This window comes from Pantherophis guttatus, chromosome 1 (genome assembly GCF_059756535.1).
Source record: "Pantherophis guttatus breed Tessera chromosome 1, ASM5975653v1, whole genome shotgun sequence".
In the NCBI taxonomy this organism is placed as follows: Eukaryota; Metazoa; Chordata; class Lepidosauria; order Squamata; family Colubridae; genus Pantherophis; species Pantherophis guttatus.
Window position 1 is genome coordinate 346,168,526 of NC_142063.1, and position 13,713 is coordinate 346,182,238.

At 47.0% G+C, this 13,713-nt stretch overlaps 1 protein-coding gene across 6 annotated transcripts in view; it reads left to right on the plus strand.

Annotated features, from left to right (window-relative positions):
• Window positions 1-13,713, plus strand: part of NCOR1 (nuclear receptor corepressor 1) — a 181,303-nt gene that overhangs the window by 53,024 nt on the left and 114,566 nt on the right. For 4 of the 6 annotated variants that reach the window (XM_087890260.1, XM_087890258.1, XM_087890280.1 and 1 more), the window contains exons 10-14: window positions 504-676; window positions 2,272-2,362; window positions 3,944-4,122; window positions 7,389-7,443; window positions 9,995-10,096. In XM_087890260.1, coding sequence (XP_087746386.1) covers window positions 504-676; window positions 2,272-2,362; window positions 3,944-4,122; window positions 7,389-7,443; window positions 9,995-10,096 — 600 coding nt within the window. The remainder of the gene's footprint in view (window positions 1-503; window positions 677-2,271; window positions 2,363-3,943; window positions 4,123-7,388; window positions 7,444-9,994; window positions 10,097-13,713) is intronic. The other 2 variants (XM_087890272.1, XM_087890266.1) reach the window with 1 other exon arrangement.

The following is a 13,713-nucleotide window of genomic DNA, read 5'->3' on the forward strand; positions in this document are numbered from 1 at the left end:
CTTTCTCCCTCCCTCTCTCCTTTCCTCTATCTCACCCTCCCTCTCTCTCTCCTCCACTCCCTCTCTACCTCTCCCTTTCCCACCCCCTCTCTCCTTTCCTCCCTCCCTCTTTTCCTCTCTCCTCCCTCTCTCTCTTTCCCTCTTTCCCTCTCTCCCCTTCTCCCCCTCTCTCCTTCCCTCCTTCATCCTGTCCCTCCCTCTCTCCTCTCTTCCTCTCCTTTCCTCCCTCCTTCACCCACTCCCTCCCTCCCTTTCTCTCTTTCTGCCTTTCCCTCTCCCTCCCTCTCTCTTTCCCTCTCTCCCCTTCTCCCCCTCTCTCCTTCCCTCCTTCACCCTCTCCCTCCCTCTCTCCTCTCTTCCTCTCCTTTCCTCCCTCCTTCACCCACTCCCTCCCTCCCTCTCTCTCTCTCTTTCTGGCTTTCCCTCTCCCTCCCTCCCTCTTTCTTTCTGTGTCTTTCTCGGTCTCCCTGACCCTGTCTCTTTGGTCTCTGGGGGATCCCCAGGAGCAGAAGATCTGCCAGCGCTACGACCAACTGATGGAGGCCTGGGAGAAGAAGGTGGACCGGATCGAGAACAACCCCCGGAGGAAGGCCAAGGAAAGCAAAACCCGGGAGTATTACGAAAAGCAGTTCCCTGAGATCCGGAAGCAGCGGGAACAGCAGGAGAGGTTCCAAAGGTGAGGCCGGATCAGGAGGCCGGGTTGTTACCTGGGGGGACCCCCTCTTCCTGACCCCTTCAGCCCATCCCATCATGCTCAGCAGGAAGGGCACCTTGGGGGGATCCGTCTGCCAAGGACCTCCATCTGAGGGGTCTTTTCTCAGTGGTGGGTTCCTCCCGGTTCAGTTCGGCTGAGCCGGTAGCGGTGACAATATGACATCACCGAACCGGTTCTCTTTGTTTGGGAGCTGCCCCCCCCTCCACCGCACGTTATTCTTACCACCCCCAATCTATTGCTGCCTCCCGAGTCCCAGCTGATTGGCTAGAAGAAAAAAAACTGTTTAAACTCTTGCCCCTGGGCTTCAAAGGGCCACCCTACAGTTGATCAGTGTTAAAAGGCAGTGTGGTGGTAGACCGGTGCCTCCAAAAACGAATGAGTAGACTGGTGCCTCCAAAAACGAATGAGTAGACCGGTGCCTCCAAAAATGAGTGAGTAGACCGGTGCCTCCAAAAACAAATGGGTAGACCGGTGCCTCCAAAAACGAATGAGTAGACCGGTGCCTCCAAAAACGAATGAGTAGACCTGGGTAGACCGGTGCCTCCAAAAATGAATGGGTAGACCGGTGCCTCCAAAAACGAATGAGTAGACCTGGGTAGACCAGTGCCTCCAAAAACGAATGAGTAGACTGGTGCCTCCAAAAACAAATGAGTAGACCGGTGCCTCCAAAAACGAAAGGTGCCTCCAGAAACAAATGAGTAGACCTGGGTAGACCGGTGCCTCCAAAAACGAATGAGTAGACCGGTGCTTCCAAAAACAAATGAGTAGACCTGGGTAGACCGGTGCCTCCAAAAACGAATGAGTAGACTGGTGCCTCCAAAAACAAATGAGTAGACCGGCGCCTCCAAAAACGAATGAGTAGACTGGTGCCTCCAAAAACAAATGAGTAGACCGGTGCCTCCAAAAACGAAAGGTGCCTCCAGAAACAAATGAGTAGACCTGGGTAGACCGGTGCCTCCAAAAACGAATGAGTAGACCGGTGCTTCCAAAAACAAATGAGTAGACCTGGGTAGACCGGTGCCTCCAAAAACGAATGAGTAGACTGGTGCCTCCAAAAACAAATGAGTAGACCGGCGCCTCCAAAAACGAATGAGTAGACTGGTGCCTCCAAAAACAAATGAGTAGACCGGCGCCTCCAAAAACGAATGAGTAGACTGGTGCCTCCAAAAACAAATGAGTAGACCGGTGCTTCCAAAAACAAATGAGTAGACCTGGGTAGACCGGTGCCTCCAAAAACGAATGAGTAGACTGGTGCCTCCAAAAACGAATGAGTAGACCGGTACCTCCAAAAACAAATGAGTAGACCGGTACAGCTCTGCAAACAGTTAAAAGCCTGGTAGACCAGTGCCTCTGCTAAATCCTAAAGAATTGTCACACGGCCATCAAGCCACGCCCACCAAATAAGCCACGCCCGCAGAACCGGTAGTAAAAAAAATTAGAACCCATCCCTGCCTTTTCTGCTGTGGCTTCTGATCTCCAAAGGCAGAAATGAAGACCAGGAAGTCCTGATCCATCTTCTCTCTCCTTGACCACCTTCCCTTGTGCCGCCTCTGCAGGGTTGGCCAAAGAGGGACCGGCCTTTCGGCCACCATCGCTCGGAGCGAGCACGAAATCTCTGAGATCATCGACGGGCTGTCGGAGCAGGAGGTGAGAGCGGCCACTTTCCCCCCCGGAAGATTTGGGGGAAGGGAAGGGGAAGGGGGAGATGCTCTCCCGGAGAGACCGGATCCCAGATCTCTCTGGAAGGGTTGTCGGTTTTTTTTTTTAAGCGGTGGGTCATTGCGAGAGCTGGCAAATAAAGAAATAAAAAACGGGTTTGGTACGGGGAGTCTCCTGGACGGATGACCGCAGTTAAGTGAGTCACAGCTGATTTTGCAACTTTTTTTGTGCCGGTTATTTGAATTGTTAGAGGTGTTAAGTGAATCACACACTATTGGGGGAGATGGCGGCTGTCCCTTCCTTCCTTCCTTCCTTCCTTCCTTCCTCCCTCCCTCCCTCCCTCCCTCTCTCCCTCCTTCCCTCCCTCCCTCCTTTTTACTCCTTCCTTTCTCTCTCCCTCCCTCTCTTTCTTCTCTCTCCCTCCTAGCTTCCCTCCCTCCTTTTTTCTCCTTTCATCCTTCCTCCCTCTCCTCCTCTCTCCCTCCTAGCTTCCCTCCCTCCTTTTTTCTCCTTTCATCCTTTCTTCCGTTCTCCCTCCCTCCTTTTTTCTCCTTCCTTCCTCCCTCCCTCCCCTCCTCTCTCCCTCCTTCCCTCCCTCCCTCCTTTTTTCTCCTTCCTTCCTTCCTCCCTCTCTCCCTCTCTTCCTTCCCTCCTCTCTCCCTCCTTCCCTCCCTCCCTCCTTTTTTCTCCTTCCTTCCTTCCTCTCTCCCTCCCTTCCCTCCTCTCTCCCTCCTTCCCTCCCTCCCTCCTTTTTTCTCCTTCCTTTCTCTCTCCCTCTCTCCCTCCCTCTCTTCCTTCTCCCTCCCTCCTTCTCTCCCTCCTTTTTTCTCCTTTCATCATTTCCTTCCTCTCTCCCTCCCTCCTTTTTTCTCCTTCCTTCCTTCCTCTCTCCCTCCCTCCCTTCCCTCCTCTCTCCCTCCTTCCCTCCCTCCCTCCTTTTTTCCTTCCTTCCTTCCTCTCTCCCTTCCTCCCTTCCCTCCTCTCTCCCGTCTTCCCTCCCTCCCTCCTTTTTTCTCCTTCCTCCCTCCCTCCCTCTCTTCCGTCACTCCTCTCCCTCCTTCCCTCCTTCCCTCCCTCCTTTTTTCTCATCCTTCCCTCCCTCCCTCTCTCCCACCCTCCTTTTTCTCCTCTCCTCTCCTCTCCCTCCCTCTCTCCTTCTTTTTCTCTGTCTCTTTTTCTTTCTTTCTCAGTGAGAACCGTTCCTCTCCAGAAGTTGTGAGCGCTCCATCACTGGAAGTTTTTAAGAAGAGACAGGGCAGCCACCTGTCCGAAATGGTCTAGGCCTGGTCTCCTGCTTGAGCAGGGGGTTGGACTAGAAGACCTCCAAGGTCCCTTCCAACTCTGTTCTTCTCTTTTTCTTTCTTTCTCTTCCTCTTCCTTTCTCTTTGTCTGCCTCTCCGTCTCTTTGGCTTTCGAGAAATAACCGGAGATCTGCCAGGCCTGAGGTGGGCCCCCCCCTCATCAGGGGCAGGAATGATGCCCTCGGTGTTCACGTGTGTCTCTCTTCCCTCCCCTTCTCTTCTTCCTCCCTTCCTCCCTTCCCCTCTCCCCCTCCCCCCTTGCTTCTAGAACAACGAGAAACAGATGCGCCAGCTGTCTGTCATTCCTCCCATGATGTTCGACGCCGAGCAGAGGCGCGTGAAGTTCATCAACCTGAACGGGCTGATGGAGGACCCCATGAAGGTCTACAAGGACCGGCAGTTCATGAACGTCTGGACCGATCACGAGAAGGAGATCTTCAAAGAAAAGTAATTTTTCTCCTCCTTTCCCCCTTTTTTTTTTCCGGAGGGAAGAAGCCCCTGGGGTACAACTCAAATCTTGCACAGTCTTTGCGCTGTTGGGTACACCGTCCGCTGCAGTGGTGGGTTTCAAAAATTTTTTTTACTACCTGTTCTGTGGGCGTGGCTTGGTGGGGGTGGCAGGAGAAGGGTACTGTAAAATCTCCATTCCCACCCCACTCCAGGCGAAGGATACTGCAAAATCTCCATTCCCACCCCACTCTGGGGTAAGGATACTGCAAAATCTCCATTCCCACCCCACTCCAGGCGGAAGGATACTGTAAAATATCCATTCCGTCTGCACTCCAGGCGAAGGATACTGTAAAATCTCCATTCCCACCCCACTCCAGGCGGAAGGATACTGTAAAATCTCCATTCCATCCCCACTCCAGGCGGAAGGATACTGTAAAATCTCCATTCCGTCCCCACTCCAGGCGAAGGATACTGCAAAATCTCCATTCCGTCTGCACTCTAGGTGGAAGGATACTGTAAGATCTCCATTCCCACCCCACTCCAGGCGGAAGGATACTGTAAAATCTCCATTCCCATCCCACTCCAGGCGGAAGGATACTGCAAAATCTCCATTCCGTCTGCACTCCAGGCGAAGGATACTGTAAAATCTCCATTCCCACCCCACTCCAGGCGGAAGGATACTGTAAAATCTCCATTCCGTCTGCACTCCAGGCGAAGGATACTGTAAAATCTCCATTCCCACCCCACTCCAGGCGGAAGGATACTGTAAAATCTCCATTCCATCCCCACTCCAGGCGGAAGGATACTGTAAAATCTCCATTCCGTCCCCACTCCAGGGGAAGGATACTGCAAAATCTCCATTCCGTCTGCACTCCAGGCGGAAGGATACTGTAAAATATCCATTCCGTCTGCACTCCAGGCGAAGGATACTGTAAAATATCCATTCCATCCCCACTCCAGGCGGAAGGATACTGTAAAATATCCATTCCGTCCGCACTCCAGGCGAAGGATACTGTAAAATCTCCATTCCGTCTGCACTCTAGGTGGAAGGGTACTGTAAAATCTCCATTCCCACCCCACTCCAGGCGGAAGGATACTGTAAAATATCCATTCCGTCTGCACTCCAGGCGAAGGATACTGTAAAATCTCCATTCCCACCCCACTCCAGGCGGAAGGATACTGTAAAATCTCCATTCCATCCCCACTCCAGGCGGAAGGATACTGTAAAATCTCCATTCCGTCCCCACTCCAGGGGAAGGATACTGTAAAATCTCCATTCCCACCCCACTCCAGGGGAAAGTTACTGCAAAATCCCCATTTCCTTCCCACTCCAGGGGGAAGGATACTGTAAAATCTCCATTCCTTCCCCACTCCAGGGGAAGGTTACTGCAAAATCCCCATTTCCTCCCGATCAGCTGGGACTTGGGAGGCAGAGAATAGATGGAGGTGGAGCCAATCAGAATTTTTACTACTGGTTCTCCGAACTACTCAAAATTTCCGCTACCGGTTCTCCAGAACTGGTCAGAACCTGCTGAAACCCATCTCTGGTCCGCTGCATAGGTGTATAACAATAGTCCTCAACTTACGGCTGCCTTCAGGATTCAGGCTTTTGCTATGGCATCACTGATTTTAAAACCGTTTTTGCTGGGTTGTTAAGTGAATCACTATAGTTGTTAAGTGAATCCGCTTTCCCACTTTGCTTGTCGGAAGCTGGCTGGGATGTTTGCAAATGCCAATCAATCAATCAATCAATCAATCAATCAATCAGAATAGAGCTGGAAGGGACCTTGGAGGTCTTCTAGTCCAGTCAGGTGACCCTGGGATGCTGCAACTGTTGTAAATATAGGTAGTCCTCCACTTAACGACCACAATGGAGCCTAACCTTCTGTTGTTAAGCGAGACGTTTGTGAAGTCAGTTTTGCCTCCCATTTTCTTGCGGCCGTGCTTAAGTGAATCAATGCAGCGGTTAAGTTAGTAAACCCGGTCGTTGAGTGAATCCGGCTTCCCCATTGACTTCGCTTGTGAGAAGGTCGCAAAAGGGGATCGGATGACCTCGGGACGCTGCGACCGTCATAAGTACGAGACATTTGCCGAGCGTCTGAATTTTGATCACGGGGATGCCACAAAGGTCGTAACTGTGAAAAAGGGTCATAAGTCACATTTTTCGGTGCCGTTGTAACTTGGAACGGTCCCTAAATGAAGTGTTATAAGTCAAGGACTACCTATAGGTGCCTGAATTCTGATTACATGACTGTCGGCATGGCGTGACAGTGAGGACAGGTGTAAATCATTCCCTCCCCCTCCCTCCCGGTGCTTTGTGGGAACTGTTCTGCCCCAGCTACGGACCCCAAAGAACGCAGCACACACAAAGTCTGTACAAACCTTAGTTTACTAAATTAAATCAGTCTTTTTCAAACAAAGGCTGTCAATTAACTTTCTTTACAGCCTACAAGAATCCAAAGAATAAATAATCGTAATCTTACTACGGTTGGCAGAAAGCCCAGAAGCAATTTGCAGAGAATCCAGACGCGAAGGAGAATGAACTAAAGTTGTTCCCTACAAATTGCTTCAGTTGGTGTTCCTCCTTAAATAGGCTAAGGGAATGGCCAATGAGCCCCAAGCCTTACTCTCGAGGAGACCTCCTCCTGAGGAGCCACTCCTGCCTTTTGGCAGCTCTGCGCGCCCGTGCATCGAGAAGAGCCTCCTCCTCTTCTTCCTCTTCACTTAAGGAAGCTTCTGGAGGTTCTGAAGGCCCTGGCTGAATCCCGGCCTCTGGCACCACATCTTCTCCAGCCTCCTCATTGTCCGACTCAAGCGCCAGCTGCACAGGCTGCTGGCGCAGCACCACACCAGCCTCCTCGCTGTCAGAATCAGCTACAATCTACACAGGCCACTGATGGGCCACAACAGGAACATCTTAGCATGGCTTGGTCAAGAGCTGTGATGAGGATTGGAAGGAAAGTGGAGACGAGGCCTTCTCCAAGTGGAACCTCCGGTGGTCCAAGATCGTTGTCTGAATGTCAAGTTGGCAGCTGAGCTTAAAAGCTTGTAAGGCTACCGGGAAAGACCATTTTAAGTGTGGGGTCTTGGGTGCTCTCTGAGCTTGGTGGTTTCCTTGCAGACGTTTCATGGCCCAACTAGGGAACGCCATCAGTGCTAGAAGGGAGCGGGGTTCGCAGGGAAGAGGAGGAGGAGGAGGAGGAGGCCCATTTGTCAGTCAGGGAGTTTGCTAAACCTGGCTCTTTTCCTTGTTTTTATTACAGGTTTGTCCAGCATCCTAAGAACTTCGGCCTCATAGCTTCCTATTTGGAAAGAAAGGTAAGACGGCTCTTTGGTATCACGGAGGACAATAAGGCCAGAAGCTGTAGAGCGCAGCAGTGATCTTCTCGTTGTTTTTCTTGGATTTTATTTTATTTTATTTTATTTTATTTTATTTTATTTTTTATTTTATTTTTTATTTTATTTTTTATTTTATTTTTTATTTTATTTTTTATTTTATTTTTTTATTTTATTTTATTTTATTTTATTTATTTTATTTTATTTTATTTTATTATTTATTTTATTTTATTTTTTATTTTATTATTTTATTTTATTTTATTATTTTATTTTATTTTATTATTTTATTTTATTTTATTATTTATTTTACTTTATTTATTTTATTTATTTTATTTTATTTTATTATTTATTTTATTATTTTATTTTATTTTATTTTTTATTTTATTTATTTTTTATTTTATTTTATTATTATTTTTTTATTTTATTTTTTTTATTTTATTTTATTTATTTTATTATATTATTTTATTTTATTTTACTTTACTTTATTATTATTTCCACTTTTATTATTTTATAAGTAGCTCAAGGTGGCAAACCTGCATAATATTCCTTTCCTTCTCCTTTTCCCACAACAACAACCCTGTGAAGTAGGCTGGTGTGTGTGTGTGAGAGAGAGAGAGAGACAGAGAGAGAGAAACTGTCCCGAAGTCACCCAGACGTCTTTCATGGCTAAGGTGGAAGCGCCATCTCCAGGTGATTGGCTCAGGGTTACCAAAATGGGTTTCATGTCTAAGGCGGAACTAGAATTCACTGTCACCTGGTGATTGGCCCAAAAGCACCCAGCTGGCCTTCATGCCTAAGGCGGAACTAGAACTCACTATCTCCTAGTGATTGGTTGAAAGTCACCCAGTCAGCTTTCATGCCTAAAGCGGAACTAGAACTCACCGCCTCCTGGTGATTGGCTGAAAGTCACCCAGCCAGCTTTCATGCCTAAGGCGGAACTAGAACTCACTGCCTCCTGGTGATTGGCTGAAAGTCACCCAGTCAGCTTTCATGCCTAAGGCGGAACTAGAACTCACTGCCTCCTGGTGATTGGCTGAAAGTCACCCAGCCAGCTTTCATGCCTAAGGCGGAACTAGAACTCACTGCCTCCTGGTGATTGGCTGAAAGTCACCCAGCCAGCTTTCATGCCTAAGGCGGAACTAGAACTCACCGTGTCCTGATTTCTAAGCCAGCACTTCACTCACCTGCAGGAGACTGTGAATTCTAGTCCCACCCTAGCTGTGAAAGACAGCTGGTTGACTTTGGGCCAATCGCCAGGAGACCGTGAGTTCTAGTCCCATCTTAGACAGCTGGGGGACTTTGGGCCAGTCCCTCTCTCTCAGCCCAACCCACCTCACAGGATTGTTGTTGTGAAAATAGGAGGAAGATATGTGGGATATGTTTACCACCTTGATTATTTGTAAAAAATGATAAAGGCAGGTTACATTCAATACAGTTCAATTCAATACAATATAATACAATGCAATTCAGTACAGTACAATAATACACAATACGCAACAACACAACACTATACACAGTACAAAACTCAATACAGTACACAATACAAAACTCAATACAAAATACAATCCAATAAAATCCCATAATACACAATAGGCAACAACACAACACTGTACAAAATACAAAACTCAATCCAATCCAATACGCAACAACACAATAGCTGTTACACAATACAATACACAACACAAAAGTCAATACAAAATACAATCCAATAATACACAATACGCAACAACACAACACTACAAAATAGAAGACTCAATCCAATCCAATACACAATATGCAACAACACAATACTATACACAATGCAAAACTCAATAAAATACAGTACACCATACAATACACAACACAAAAGTCAATACAAAATACAATCCAATCCAATAATTCACAATAGGCAACAACACAACACTGTACAAAATACAAAACTCAATCCAATCCAATACGCAACAACACAATAGCTGTTACACAATACAATACACAACACAAAAGTCAATACAAAATGCAATCCAATAATACACAATACGCAACAACACAACACTACAAAATAGAAGACTCAATCCAATCCAATACACAATATGCAACAACACAATACTATACACAATGCAGAACTCAATAAAATACAGTACACCATACAATACACAACACAAAAGTCAATACAAAATACAATCCAATAATACACAATATGCAACAACACAACTCTGTGCAAAATACAAAACTCAATCCAATATGCAACAACACAATAACTGTACACAATACAATACACAATACAATACACAATACAATTCAACAAAATAGAATATAATAACCTCAAATACATCCAAAGGTTGCTGACGCTTTTTTTGGGCCAGTGATTCCAGCTGCTCTTCACGTCAGGAATTTTTTTCCCTAACATCCAATGGGAAACGGCTGTCCTGCGTCTCTGTTATTTGCACATCGCGGTTTGTTTGTTGCGCCGGATGTTAAGACGAGAGTCTCGCCTGGCGTCTGCTTTAGGAAAAGTGTCTTATTTTAAGAACATTCTCCCCACTGTCCTTTCCAGAACGTGCCGGACTGCGTCTTGTATTACTACTTGACCAAGAAAAACGAAAACTACAAAGCCCTCGTGCGACGGAACTACGGCAAGCGGCGAGGGAGAAACCAGGTGAGTTGCCTTCGGAGTTTCTAGTCCCTGGTGTTCTTACAATGGAAAAGGCTGGTTTTTTTAATTGTGCTTCTTTTTGGAATTGGGCCAGGATGGTGATTAGCTCCATTCATTTCGGCGAGGAAGGATTTTTGGCTTGGCTGTGTGTCTGTGTTACATTCTTGGGTTTGTTACACAGGTAGTCCTCGACTTACGACCACAATTGAGTCCCAAAATGTCTGTTGCTGAGCGAGACAATTGTTAAGTGAGTTTTGCCCCGTTTTACCGACCTTTCTTGCCATAGTTGTTATGCGAATCATTGCAGCTGTTAAATTAGTGACACAGTTGTGAATCCGGCTTCCTCCTTAACTTCTCTTGTCGGACGGTCGCAAAAGGGGGAATCACGTGAGCCCGGGACACTGCGACGGTCACAAATACGAATCAGTTGCCAAGGGTCTGCATTTTGACCTTGTGATCATGGGGATGCCGCAAAGTGTGAAAAAAATGGTCCTAAGTCACTTTTTTCAGGGCCGTTGTAACTCCAAACGGTCACTAAACGAACTGTTGTAAGTCGAGGACTACCTGTGTGTGAAGAAGACTTTTGTCACCGTTGGCCAAACATGGTTGTGAAGCGACTTCTGGATATTTGTGTATCGGCCGTACGAATAAAATTGGGCACCCTCAGGACCAATATTTGTTCTCTATGATGTCCAGGTTTCCTAGCTAGTCACCAGGAATGGATTTCAATTCCCCAGGAGTGTCAACTCCACTTGGTAGATCAGACCAGCAGATCCACGTTGTTGTGATTGGCTCTCGTATAAGAGAATCTTGTAAGAATTGTAAGGTTTCCTAAAGCCTGAGCAGGGGGTTGGACTAGAAGACCTCCGAGGTCCCTTCCAACTGTGTTAATTCTATCTGATTGTGGTTTACCTATCCTTCTCTTATATCCTGATGCAATGTTCCTCAACCTTGGCAACCTGACGATAGGTGGACTTCAACTCCCAGAATTCCCCAGCCAGATACATATAACAAAACCATGCTGTCTGGCGAATTCTGGGAGTTGAAGTCCACCTATTTTAAAGCATGCTGGCTGGGGGATTCTGGGAGTGGAAGTCCACCCCTCTTAAAGCATGGCTGGCTGGGGAATTCTGGGAGTTGAAGTCCACCTCTCTTAAAGCATGCAGGCTGGGGGATTCTGGGAGTGGAAGTCCATCCCTCTTAAAGCATGGCTGGCTGGGGAATTCTGGGAGAGGAAGTCCACCCCTCTTAAAGCATTGCTGGCTGGGGAATTCTGGGAGAGGAAGTCCACCCCTCTTAAACCATGCTGGCTGGGGGATTCTGGGAGTGGAAGTCCTTCCATCTTAAAGCATTGCTGGCTGGGGAATTCTGGGAGTGGAAGTCCATCCCTCTTAAAGCATTGCTGGCTGGGGAATTCTGGGAATTGAAGTCCACCCCTCTTAAAGCATGGCTGGCTGGGGGATTCTGGGAGTGGAAGTCCACCCATCTTAAAGCATGGCTGGCTGGGGAATTCTGGGAGTTGAAGTCCACCTCTCTTAAAGCATGCAGGCTGGGGGATTCTGGGAATTGAAGTCCACCCCTCTTAAAGCATTGCTGGCTGGGGAATTCTGGGAGTGGAAGTCCATCCCTCTTAAAGCATTGCTGGCTGGGGAATTCTGGGAATTGAAGTCCACCCCTCTTAAAGCATGGCTGGCTGGGGGATTCTGGGAGTGGAAGTCCACCCCTCTTAAAGCATGGCTGGCTGGGGGATTCTGGGAGTGGAAGTCCACCCATCTTAAAGCATGGCTGGCTGGGGAATTCTGGGAGTTGAAGTCCACCTCTCTTAAAGCATGCAGGCTGGGGGATTCTGGGAATTGAAGTCCACCCCTCTTAAAGCATGCTGGCTAGGGAATTCTGGGAGAGGAAGTCCACCCCTCTTAAAGCATGGCTGGCTGGGGGATTCTGGGAGTGGAAGTCCTTCCATCTTAAAGCAGGCTGGCTGGGGAATTCTGGGTGTAGAAATCCAGTTACCTTCAAGCTGCCAAGGTTGAAAAATACAGAATCAGCAAGGCATATTAGGGCTGGAAGAGACCTTGGAGGTCTTCTACTCCAACCCCCTGCCCAAGGCTGGAGTCTTCACCCCTTTTATCTTGGTAGTACCCCTTATATATTTCCGTCAAGGTCATTTCCTCTATACCAGGTAACCACGTCCGGAGTTTGCAATTCAGCATACTTCCTCACTCTCAAAATTTCATTCTCCAACCACAAGCACCAGATTTTGATGAGTTCCGCTAAAGCTTTTACCTGGTTAATTAATAACTAACAACCTTAATTACCAAGGGTCACATTTTAACTCGAGAGGCATCAGTTAGGTATTATTTCTGCCGAATTTACCTGTTGCATTTTTTATTTTTTATTTTTTTGGTGCGTGGCTAGTTTTTCAGTTGGCTAAGCGGGGCATTCCTTGTGTTGTTTTCAATACAGTGTGTGTCATTGGTCATTGTTATTACTGCAATCATTGTGTTTCTGGGATTCTGGGAGTGGAAGCCCACCCCTCTTAAAGCATTCTGACTGGGGAATTCTGGGAGTGGAAGTCCACCCCTCTTAAAGCATGCAGGGTGGGGGATTCTGGGAGTGGAAGCCCACCCCTCTTAAAGCATGCAGGGTGGGGGATTCTGGGAGTGGAAGCCCACCCCTCTTAAAGCATGCAGGGTGGGGGATTCTGGGAGTGGAAGCCCACCCCTCTTAAAGTTACCAAGTTTGAGAAATGCTGCGCTAGAGTACTGTCCTTCTCCCAGCTGTATCTCGCCCTCACCCCTTGCCCCCCACCGGTTTTCCCTGCCGGCATGGACCACATCTGGAAGGCATCAAACCGGCAAAGTTGACTGAACAGGCAGCCTTCAGCCTGTCTCATGCTGCCCTAAAGTAGCAGCAGCAGTAGTAGTAGTAGTACCATGTTTTCCCCAAAATAAGACCTCCCCTGATAATAAGCCCAATCAGGCTTTTGAGTGCATGGCAATAAGGCCAAGCGCTTACTTCTGGGTTCAAAAAAGTATAAGACAGGGTCTTATTTTCGGAGAAACACAGTAGCAGTAGTAGTGGCAGTAGTAGTGATGATGATGATGATGATGATGATGATGATAATCAGGAAGCTGGATGCTGGCAGCAACCCATATCAACCATCAGTGCCAGTCAATAATATTTGTGATACATTTTAAAATGTTCAGTTGACTGAGTTTCATGTTTAATGAATAAAAGTAAATAATAATAATAATAATAGTAGTAGTAGTAGTAAGTAAGTAGTAGTAAGATAAAATAGATCGATTATAAAATAAGGCTATTGCTTAATGCATTGTAAGCCGCCCTGAGTCTCCGGAGAAGGGCGGCATATAAATCAAATTAAAAAAAAAAAAATACATCAAGAAATTGCAGCTTCCTGCAATAACACCAGTGGAACTGCAATAAACATCGTACATCTTAAGAAGGTACTTGGTCGATACCGAAGATCACGTATCAACCATTAGCACCAGTCAATTGTATTTGTGATGCATTTTTGAATGTTCAGTTGACTGAGTTTCATTTTTAATGAATAAAAGAGAATAATAATAATAATCTTAAGAAGATACTTGGTTGATACCTAG